At 37.9% G+C, this 12,142-nt stretch overlaps 1 protein-coding gene across 1 annotated transcript; it reads right to left on the minus strand.

Moving 5' to 3' along the window:
- Positions 1-610: 610 nt before the first annotated feature.
- LOC122659501 ((-)-germacrene D synthase-like) lies at positions 611-11,223 on the minus strand. The gene is made up of 7 exons (XM_043854603.1): positions 11,183-11,223; positions 9,187-9,191; positions 2,225-2,564; positions 1,908-2,126; positions 1,486-1,624; positions 1,014-1,262; positions 611-919 (listed from the first exon to the last, which is right to left on the minus strand). The coding sequence occupies exons 1-7, from the start codon at positions 11,221-11,223 to the stop codon at positions 611-613; spliced, it is 1,302 nt and encodes a 433-aa protein (XP_043710538.1).
- Positions 11,224-12,142: the final 919 nt, after the last annotated feature.

Genomic DNA, 12,142 nt, shown 5'->3' on the forward strand with positions numbered 1-12,142 from the left:
TACAAAAAACAGAGAAGAACAAACACACAGGTTTTACGTGGTTCACCCCCAAGATGGAAGCAACATCCACGGTCGAGCAATAGAACGAATTTTACTATTCTCTTGAAATGTTACAAACCCTCACTTACGGCCCTCGCAGAGATATATAGAGAGAAGCCCTAACCCAAGAAAGTACAAAAATGCCCCTGGACCCAGAAATTGTCAAATCGGACAGGATCGGACCAAAACATAACATATATCCCAAAGTATACCGTTTTGAAGGTCTCGACGAGCCAAACACAACGCACAGCCTATGGCGGTGATGTACGTCGTTTTTCGGCAATCCGAGATTGTTTCGAGGGTGAAATGGCCCTCCAAAGATCTCAACTGCACATTCTAGACCGAAATCAAGCTTCACCAATAACTAGAAGTATGAACCAGTGATAGATCCAAAATAATCGATCCTATCACTTATTAGTATAATTTTATTTATAATAAACTATAATATAATCCAAACCCGGTACAATCAAACAACCAAAATAGGAAAGTGTCCTAAACAACAACTAAGACTACTAACTAACATAAAAATAAGACTCTCTCACAATAGGGAGTCACAAGTAGCTCAGTACTACTAGTACATGGGTATGGGATCGACAAACAATGAGGTGATGAGCTCCTTCAATATTTCATTAGCAAAAGTGAAACCATCTTTATACTTGTAGAGCACATCAATATTACGATCATAGTTAACAAACACTGATAGAACTGACCTTGGGACAGCTGCAGTAGTCATCATAGGTTTCATGCACGCTTCATTTACATCTTTCCATGCGTCCACCAATCTTCTATTAAATTCATCATATACCTCTTGTTCTGACACATCATATTGCTTCATGTAGCACTCCACAGCCGAACAAACATGCCCTCTCTCTTGCTCAAACTTCAAAATAATATTCAAATTTATACTAGCTTAATTTAATGATGTACTAATTAAGTAAGAAAAAAAAATCTTTGAAATTAATTAATTAATGTACCTTATGGGCCTTCATATCATCCATGAGTCTGAAAATTAAGCTTGAAGCCTTCATAAGCTTTGGATTATTCATTGCCCAAACAAAGGTTTCCTTTGTCACAAAATCTCCCATGCCAACCAAAGAATAGACTATTAGCAAGATATACGCAATGCTGGTTGATGCATTTTGCATATACACTTCGAATGTTGGAATATATCCATCCTTCAACCATTTGGCCTCCATGAAGTAGCTTCTAACTTGTGTTTTCATCTGGAATGAAACCAATTAAACAAACCCAACTGGTCATTAATTATTAGAATTTTAAGTAGTTTTTAACATTTTTTCACTTGTCTACTTGAGATACCAACAAATAAATCAAAACTAGCTAAAAACTCTTGTTTTATGTGTTTCTAAAATCTCATCATCTTTGAGAAGAGAAACAGATAAAAGAATAGTAACCCAATAGTAGATCCAGTTATTGGTGATCACACACCGCTTCTTTTGCATAGTAAACACGATAAGATTGTCCATCCTTTCCAAACTCTTCCTCGATTTCATTGTAAAAATCTAGGAGTGCCAAGTAGATAACTTTCATGTATTCAAGGAGTCCATCCATGGCGCTATGCTCCGACCTGAAAATTAAGCAATATATTCAACGAAAACATGAAGTTCGCGTAAATCAGCAAAGTCACAAACGGGCCAAGAAAAAATTAATATTATAGAATGGATCCTCTGCACGTATGTTCACCTGCATGTACATGTTAGGTGCCAACATCTATCCCTATGCTTCCATGTATACCCTTTTTCATCTTTTAAATGGTAAGAAGTGGGATAGATGTTGGCACCTCACGTGTATGTGCAGGTAAACGTACGTGCAGAGGAACTCTCCTTGATATGTCACCGATAATGTCAAACCTCTCAACTGCATCTGTGAAGAGCTGGAGTTCTTCGAAGGTACCATACGCATCGTATGTATCATCTATAATCGTGATCAGGGCTGTAACTTTGGTTATCATCTTTCTAGCAAGAGCATACTGAGGCTCAAAACACAACCCCATTGCAACAAAATATGTCTCCACAAGTCTGTCTCTAGCATAAGGTAGCTTTGATACAAAGTCCAATTCTTTCCACCATCTGCAATTAATTATACATGTATGAATATAAATATCATTATACATCATTATAATTATTCAGATATATGATAGATAGATGAGTTAGAATTATTAGGTTACTTTGAGAGTTGGCTTAGCTCCTGCTGGTGGATGGACTGCAGTAGATTGAAATCTAGTTTTGCAAGCTTAAGAAGAGATTCATTCTTTGTATTGTAGTCTTCTTGGTAAATAGAGATGTAGTCCCTAGCTTCTATCCTTGGCGGGTTCTTGTGAAAGGGTTGTTTCAAGGCATGCATCACTTGTGTTGCAAGAGGATGAGGTTTTAAACCATCAGTGACTATGGAATTAAGTCTAGTGGTTGTGAACTCTAGGGCTTCATCTAGAATATCTTCTCCATGTACCCTCAAATGTGTAGCTTCATACAAGCATAGCATCCCACTCACATCATTAATGAAGTCCTCTTCCTTGAATCTTTTGAAAACATCTGCAATATAATTCACCACACCACCCAAATGGTGATGACCAAATGATCAATAATCTAAGTTGAAGACCATAGAGACATGGCCAACAAAGTATAAGAATGACCAAGCAAGCAAGATTGAGTTAGCTACCTATCTAGATAGGGACTTACCACAAGAGACATTATACCCTTGCTGTCTCAGTAAGCGAAATCGCAAAGCCACGGTATAAAGATCATCATTGTCATCATCAAAACCATGATCTGGGACTTCATGTATCTGCTCCAGTATCTCCTCAATCTCTTCTTCAAAGTGATATGCCACACCAAGCCTTTGCAATGAATCAATCAAGCTCAGTTTCTTTAAAGACTCATTATTAGCATCACCCACTAGCATCCTTCTCACTTCTTCTTTCAATTCATCAACTTGTTTGAGACAAGCCTCATACATCTGCTAAAACAAATATTTTCTGTCTTTAATTAGTACAATGCAAAATATTGCTATAATAAACACAATATAGCAACTTTAGTAACTCATTGTAGCCAAGTAAAAATAATAAGTAAATTCTTTCATTGTTGCAGAAACTGACAAAAGAAAAAGAGGGATTTTATTAAATATAGTTGTAGAGGATCTCTCTCTCTCTCTCTCTCTCTCTCTCTCTCTCTCTCTCTCTCTCAACTTAAAGATTGCAACTTTGAAAATAATATAATGAGAGAAGGTGTCTACTTTTAGTTTACAATTTTGGAATTTTTATCCTCTCAATTACACTGCCCGTACTTGACCTCAAGTACATCTAATAGAAGGAGGTGGACCTCATGTGAACCCCACCTCGGGCAGGGGGTAGGATAGTCATTTCTACCTCCTCTATTAGATGTACTTGAGGTCAAGTACGGGCAGTGTAATTGAGAGGATAAAGATCCACAATTTTGAGGTAGGTAAACCCTAACATCCCCTACACATGTCAAATTTCTATCCTACAAGTGGATTTGAATTTAGGTCTGAAATTTGACACGTGGTTAATCTAGACCCATGTCTTAGGTATTCAATGGTACATTTACCATTTGATCCTTCTTTTTGACATGGTGAAATTAGGGTATCCAACCATAAAATTTAAAGAACAAAAAAAATTAAATAATTACCACATCATCAAGAGGAGCATATGTGATGAAACGATCACCCCAACAGCTAGGATGGAAATTGGCTAACGGACGAATTATCTTTGTGTTTATATTTGGAGATGCAGCAAAAGAAGATTGGAGAGACATCTTTCTTAAATTGAAATGGAGAAACAGAACTATGGTTTAGGTTTTGGAAGACAAATGAAAATAAGATGGAAATGTGCAAAACTAAGAAGCAACACCTATTTTGCTTCAAATGATAAATATGGAGTGCAAAGGAACAACCTGACTTGCTATTTATACTTGGTCGATCTATGGCCTTTAGAACACCTTTTTTTCACAAAATTGTAGAAAAGTGGGGGATAGGGCGTGAAGAGCACATTCCAGTCTGCCGACTAGAGGGTGAGAAACTAACAACCCATTGCATCAATCACTTTTTTACATTTGAAAGTCACTTTTTTGCTAGGGCTACTCTGTAGCGCGACAGGGAGTGTAGCCCAAGCACTACAGGCTATTGGATGTGTACTACACTCCTGTTGTGCTACAAAGGACCCAAATCCCACTTTTTTAGAGCCTCGAAACCCGAATTTTGATCTTCTCAAGTGTGGTATCTGTTCAGTACATCATACTTAAGAATCCAATGATAAAAACATAGGCAGTGGAGTCTTTTTATCCTCTCAAGTGTTGGGTAGAAGATTGAATTGGGCACTACACCACACTTGAAAGGACAAATTTCTGTGTTAGATTTTAAAGGTGAATAAGTGCAATGTCCAGCATCAGATGCACTTTAAGGTTACATTGGGCCATCGTGCACTAGACTTTTTACCAAAAAACAAAAAGGACCAAATGTTCTTTGTGCTGGGGATGCAGGTTGTGCCCAGACACATGGGGGTGGGCAAAATAACCACCCTATCCCCCAGAATGGCAGATCCATGTGTCTTGACACAGGTTGCGTTGCAACGTAGAAAACATCGACCCAAAAAAACAAAAAAAAAACCTGGAATTGAGAGGTGAAAGTTCCAAGACCCATGCTTACCTTGGCGGTGGATCCAAGACACCTGAGAAATGGATTTCTGCAGCGGCCCCACTGGAATACATTTTTCATATTGTCAGCATATAACGACAGAGCTATGTGATGATGGTGTTGGGGTCCTCCTATAACGTAGATTGCAAATTTTCAAGACCCATTTGGAATCTTTTCATGGATTGTTTTGGACTTGAGTGGCAGCCGCCGTTAACTGTACAAGAGTTTGAGAGACTTTGAAGCCTTATCTTCTAAACTTAACGGCACAATTAACGGTGTATGTCGGACCTTTCCTCGTCCTCGTACAATCGTTTCTTTAGTCTATTGGTGGCGTCATGCATAATGAAGTAACGCGAGGGAGATTGAGAACAGAGAGAAAGAGAAAACACACACAGAATTTTGTGGTTCAGTTTTAAATGGACATACGTTCATAATCAAAGAAAACTTTTTGAGAATTATTGTGGTTCAGTTTTAGACGTACGTCCACAGTCAAAAAAATATTTCTAAGAATTATTGTAGTTCAGTCTTAGATAGACATACGGTCACAATCAAGGACATCTTTCTGAGAATTATTGTGGTTCAGTTTTAACAGACATACGTCCACAGTCAAGAAAATCTTTCTGAGAATTATTGTGGTTCAGTCTTAGACAGACCTACGTCCACAATCAAGGAAATCTTTCTTATCTCTTTTTGGACAATCCTTATAAAAGAATACTGAAAAATTCTTTACAGAAATAAGATATTTAATTAAGGAAACAGCCTTGCTATTATTCTCGTGATTATCCTTTTGATTGAGAAATCCCAATTACTGTGATTGATACCCTTTCTATAATCGTTGAGATGTGTCTTGATTGATGATCTTGTCTGATTAATTGATTTTTTTCCAATCTTTAGATGATATGAGAATCTCTTGACCCGATTACTAGATGATGACTTGAAATCTATACCGTTAACAATGCATATATCTGGTTGAACTAAACTAAATGTGGATGGCTGCTCTCCACGAAATCCGGGGATATTGACTGAATCTAGAGATTTCATATTTAATGGAATTTAATATTCGGCTTATCTTCAGCGTAATCTTTCCTACATAGTTGGAGTTTATTATTTTTTTTGTAAATCTCTTGTATAAATCCTCTCTTTAAAGGTCAATTCTTACAAATAATATAATATTAACTCTGACATAGTATTAGAGATGAACAAAGCTCACGTCACCATCTCCCTCCCCTCCCCTAGTCGGCTCCTTTCTTTCTTCTTTCTTTCTTTTCCTTTTTTTTTGTATGGAGACCAATACCTCCACCGAAGCTCCCCCCTCCCCCATTGCCATTGCACTCCTCACTCCCTTATGGCCGAACCCACCATGGCCACTCCCATCGTGGCCACCCCTATGGCCACTCCCCTGTGGTCGTGCCCTCTTTGGCCGTCCCCTTGCTGCTTCCTCTCTTCTCTCTACCATTTTTTTTTCCGCTATAAGGTCAGTAATGAATATAAAGAAAACAAGAAAGGTACAAGATTAAAGTCTAGGCATACCTAAATGGAATACAATACACTGGAAACCCCTAGCTCCACTTTCGGCATGACCATCAACAGAGAGAGGGGAACCCAAGATCAGATTGGAGATCCACCTTCGGCATGGCATGGTCATCAGCAGAAACCCCAACTCACCCATAAATGACATACAAATATCTAGTATCCTGTACAAAGATTAAAAAAAAAAAAACCCTTCATAATTAAGACAGTTCTTCCCCTAAACTATCCAAAACGATATCTAGACTTTCCATAAGCATCATGAGCAACATGATCTTCTTTCACATATTCAGGAAACCTCCTCCAAAATAGAGATTTTTCTGGATTTAGCGGCTTGGTTAGCTAGAGAGTAAGAAACTTGATTCACCTCTTTATAACAGTGAGTAATTTTCATCTAATTGAAGAAAGAAAAACACTTGAGTTTCTCCAAAGATATTCTAAATCCCAAGGAATGGTGACATTTGAAATCGAATCAACTATCGCTTGAGAATCACTTTCAAACCAAATGTGTGTATATACTGTTGCTCTTGATCTTTCAATTACATATAGGAAATGCTTGGAATTCCGCAGAAAAACAAGTTTTGATACCCACATAGTAAGAGAAAGCTCCCAATGGATAGCCCTCAAAACTCCTAAAATTCCACCAAAACCAGCATGACCAGGATTTCCTAGAGAGCACCCATCAATGTTGATTTTAATCCACCCCTCCATTGGTTTAAAAGAACTCTCCCGATGGACACCACTATAGAATTAGAAAAGATAACTCCTAGCTTTTTTGAAATCATAAGATCCAATACAGATTTAATTTTGCACTTCATCATAGATGCTGTGTCAATTAGATCTCTTTGAACATGTATGAAGACAAATTTGTGATGTTTTCGAAATATATTAAATCTATACGGGTATTCTTTTCCATCCACATATGAAAAGGGATTAAAATCAAACCCGCCAGCCCAATGCTCTTCAAGTGAACCGCATTTGCTTTTCTTCTCCACCAGCATCTGTAATCATCAATATTATTAACATTCGGCCGACAACTTTAAAAACATCCATGAAAATTTTCCACAGGTCTCTTGTTAGGGTTTAGGGTTTAAGCACAAAGCAGTTGCTTAAAGCATTACACCCTGAGTATCTAGTTTGGAATACCGCATCGCTGCCTCCACTAGTATATATAGGAAAACTAGGGTTTAGGTCGGATGGGCTAATTACTAAATTGCCCTCACATACTGGCATTAATACAAGTAGGATTATATTAGAACATATAAAGGGATATTACATAAATACCCTTACAATCTCCTCCTATGTTCTACATATATCCATTACACATGTATAGGAACCATTGTTCAATCAGTAATTGAATCAATATAAATTGAATTCAATAATCCAATAAATCAAATAAGAAATAAGTAAACTTCAAGAAATAAAACAAAGGTTTTAGATCAAAACTAAACCCAACAATAAATCCGAAGTTCCACATGCAAGTGGCTAAACCAAAAGAAATAATCAAAAGGAAAAGTCCTTGCAATCCATGTGACTTTACTCATCAAGTAAGTCATCCTCATCGAGATCCAGATTCAACCGTTCTCCTCCATCTTCGCCATTCTCTCGTAATTTGTCAAATATGAATTTCATAAGATATTGTGAATTCAATCATTTGCACAATAGTATCTAGTTCAACAATAAGAACTTAGTACATTTCATATATGGTGAAGGTAAATCAAAAAACAATAAGCATCATCATCAAGTTTCTTTACAAGAACTCGATCCTATATAGTCTCTATCATAAGGACCATACCATGTTTCCATTTGGAATCTTGTATTCGTCATATCAGTCATAGATTTATGTTGTATCATCAAATTTGGAATGGTACACCATACTATGAAAGACATGTCATCAAATTTGGAATGACATAAAGACTAGCACAATATCATTGAAACATATCGGACATTTTTCATATTCCTTTGTGGAATAACAAAGTAAGGAGACTTCACATGAAAATTTGCTACACCATCAAGTTTGGAATGGTTTCACAAATCCCCATACTTAGTAACCTAACTAAGTTATCGAAACATGTAAATCGTCCCGAATGCTTACCAAGGCTAGATGAGATTCGAATAATTCAAAATAATATTGGGTTAGGTTAAGACCGACTAAATGGTCTTTAACCCCATCTCCCCGTAGTTTTGAATGTTCGATCTTTGTTCAATCCCTTTGTAAGGGCATCGCCGTATTATCCTTCGATCTCACATCAATCAAAGTGATAATCCCTTGTTACGTTCTATAATTCAGCATAGCCTTGTTTCACCTAATGTGTCTCCTCTTACCATTAAAGAGTGAGTTATTCACAATCGTCTTGGTTGCTTGATTATCACAGAATATAGATATAGAGTTTAACTTAAAACTCCTCAATGGAATATCCATGATCGATCCTTTATCCACTCGCTTCATCTCCTGAAGCTAGAGCATAAAGTTTCGATTCCATAGATGAGAGCAATACTAGTCTGTCTTTTGGATTTCCATGCTACTTTGCTCCTCCTAGTGTAAATACATAACCACCTGGTGGATCTGCTTGTCTCCCAAATCGAGCACCAAGATGCATCGAATATCCTTCCAAAGTTGGAGGATGTCCATTATAACATAAAGCATAACCTTGAGTACCCTTAAGGTATCTCATCAGCCTCGATAGGGCATCCCAATGCTCTTTTTCAGATTACTAGTGAAACGACTAAGATGCCTACCGTAAAGGCTATGTCCGGCCTAGTACAACTCATTGCATACATGAGACTACCAATCGGTTTAGAATAATCTAACCGATTCACGATGTCACCCGTGTTAGGTTTCAACCGTTTGTTATAGTCATAGGGTGTCTCAATTGGTTTACAATCACTTGTATCCCCAACTAGAAAGTAGCTTCTCAATGTAATGAGTCCGACTAAGGGTGATCCCTTGCTCACTGAAGCTTACTCTCATCCCAAGAATGGTGTCTACCACACCAAGATCTTTCATGTCGAATTCTTTGGACAAGATTTCTTTAATGTCACTCACTACGAGAGAGATCGAACCTAGAATCAACATGTCGTCTACATACAAGCAAATAATCGCGACCTTGTTTGACTCGCATAAAAATAAAGGCACTTATCCGAGTTCTTTGGTTTGAAAACCAAAGCTCTTTCTTGTCTTGTCAAACTTCTCATGTCACAATTTAGGTGCTTGTTTAAGACCATAGAGAGATTTGTTTAATTTACAAACTCTTTTTCGAACCTTCCATGACAAACCCTTCAGGTTGGTTCATGTAGATTTCTTCCGTTAGGTCTCCATTAAGGAAAGCCGTTTTTACATCCATTTGATGCACAACATAGTGCTCAATAGATGCTATGGCAAGAAGAATCCTTATTGTTGCCAAATGGCGACGGGAGTAGATGTCAAAATAATCTATCCCTCTCACCTATTTATAGCCCTTAGCTACTAATCGTGCTTTATACCTGGCTATAGACCCATCCGGATTAAGTTTCTTCTTCGTACCCACTTACACCCTATTGTCTTGGCCCCTCTAGGCAGATCAACAAGGTGCCAGGTCTCATTCTCGCATTAAAGAGCTCATTTCCTCATCAATGGCTTCTTTCCATAACAGGGAGTCCCTAGATCTCATCGCTTCCTTATAGGTGGATGGATCAGCCTCTAAATGGTAGGTCACAAAATCCTCACCAAAATTCTTGGGTACTGATCTCTAGTAGATACTCTTCTAGATTCCGATTCAAGGAGCATTGTGGGAGTAGTGTCGTAAACAATTGGTTCGATTCCAAAGGTGATTCTCAGAACCACTTCACCAAACCAGCAAGGTGGGCCTTTATCTCTAAGGAATTTATCCTCAAAGAATATAGCATCCCTAGATTCTATCACCACATTGGTTGATAGATCCAAAAATTGGTCTGGCAAAGATGTCTTTCGCACAACCTAGATATACACAAGTGTTTGTTCTAGTTCCCACCTTAGGTCTCCTAGGGTCTTATATCCTAACATAAGCTATCATGACCCCAAACCTTAAGAGTGTCATATCTACGGGATGATTATGCCATAGTTCATAAGGTGTAGAAGTCGGTTTTGAATGTGGTAGTCTATTTAGAATGTGATTTGCGCTAACATCGCTTCTCCCCAATAGCAAGAGGGCATACCATTTGTCAATAACATGGAGTTTAACATCTCTCGTTAACGTCCCTGTTCTTTCTTTCGGCTATGCCATTTGATTGAGGTGAGTAAGGAGCGATAGTTTCAAGGATTATGCTGCAGAGGCACAATTCCTTGAACTCTGTCAATTTGTATTCTCCTCCCTATCACTTCTAAATCTTTTAATTTTCAAGTTCAACTGATTTTCTACCCTATTCTTGAAAATTTTAAATTTTTCAAAAGCTTCATCTTTAGATTTTAACAGGTATAAATGACAGTATCTAGAAAAATCGTCTATAAATGTTATCAAATACTTCCACCTCCTCTAGTTGTGTAGCTTTTAAAGTCACAAATGTCGAATGTATAAGTTCAAGAAGTTGAGTGCTCCTAGAAACCGGTCGAACGGTTTTCTAGTTATTTTAGTTTGAGCACACACTTCACATCTGTTAAATCTAATTGAAGTGTCTAATGGTAAATTATGAGTTTTAACTAGTTTGAGCATTTTCCTATAGTTCACATGTCCTAACCTACAATGTAGTATTTTGGGATCAAGTGAATTATGGTTAACCTGGTTTATTGTCTCATTAGCTAAACTCAACCTAAACATACCATTCAAATTATAAGCACATCCAAAATAAAAGGAGTTAACAGACAATGTTACTCTACCACTACTAAAAGTAATAGACATTCCAAGATCAAGCAAAATTCCAATGGAAATTAAATTTTTTCAAAACCAGGAAAGATTTTAACATTTTTCAAAGTTAATATTTTACCCGATGATAGAACCAGTTCTTGTCCCTTGTTGAGCCACTTCCACGCGTCTCCATTTTGCAACATGGCAGTCCCGCTTACTTGAACAACATCGGTGAGCGGTCCTTGCTATTGCAAACATGACAAGTCGCTCGAGTCTAACCACCAATCGAAGATGTCTGGCCAACCCCTTACCCTTGCCAACCATGGCAACAAAGTTAGTAGGCTCGATCTTGTCCACCAAAGCATGTGAACTTCCTTCGTGGTGTGTCGGTGTTCCCTTTCTTAGGACCCCTACACTCGGATGCATAGTGACCCCACTTTCCAGCCGATTGCACTTGCCCCTCTTTTTAAAATTAGTCTTTTTGGCCTCCAACTGTTGGGGTTCTTTCTTAGGTGGCTTGGACTGCCTAGGATATTTCTTGGGTTGTGAAACCAAATTGGCGATGCCTCGTTGTTGTTTCACCATCTCCAAGTTATTCTGCTCTGTTCTCATCTTCGATTCTAATGAACCGTTTGAGATCATCCAGCCCCACTTGTGTTTTCTTCTGTGCATCTCGTTTTAAAGGAATGCCGGTAGAGGGTAACTTAAAGATAATTGCACCCACTAAGAATGCATCAACAACGAGGATGTTTTCTTGGTTCAATTTTGTTCTCAAAGTCCTTACTTGTGGAAGTATCTCCTTATCTTCTTGAAACTTGAAGTCCATAAACTTGTCAACCAAGTGAGTTTTTGATAGGTCCTCCTCCTTTTTGAATTGGGCTTCTAGGTTTTCCCAAATCTCTTTTTGCGTCTCATATTTACTATAGGTCTCTGACCTATCGTGACGTAGTTCAATAGGTAGTCTTTGCAAAAGTCTTCGTCACTTATCCATTGGGCTTGTTAGGTCCGTACAATCGGAAAATTTATTTACTACAAGTGTAGAAAATATTGAGGTACTTGAGTCCAAACTGAGTCCTCCTTTTCCAAGAATCGAACTCGAGCCACTAAAGCTT

The sequence above is a fragment of the Telopea speciosissima genome, chromosome 4 (genome assembly GCF_018873765.1).
Source record: "Telopea speciosissima isolate NSW1024214 ecotype Mountain lineage chromosome 4, Tspe_v1, whole genome shotgun sequence".
Taxonomy (NCBI): domain Eukaryota; kingdom Viridiplantae; phylum Streptophyta; class Magnoliopsida; order Proteales; family Proteaceae; genus Telopea; species Telopea speciosissima.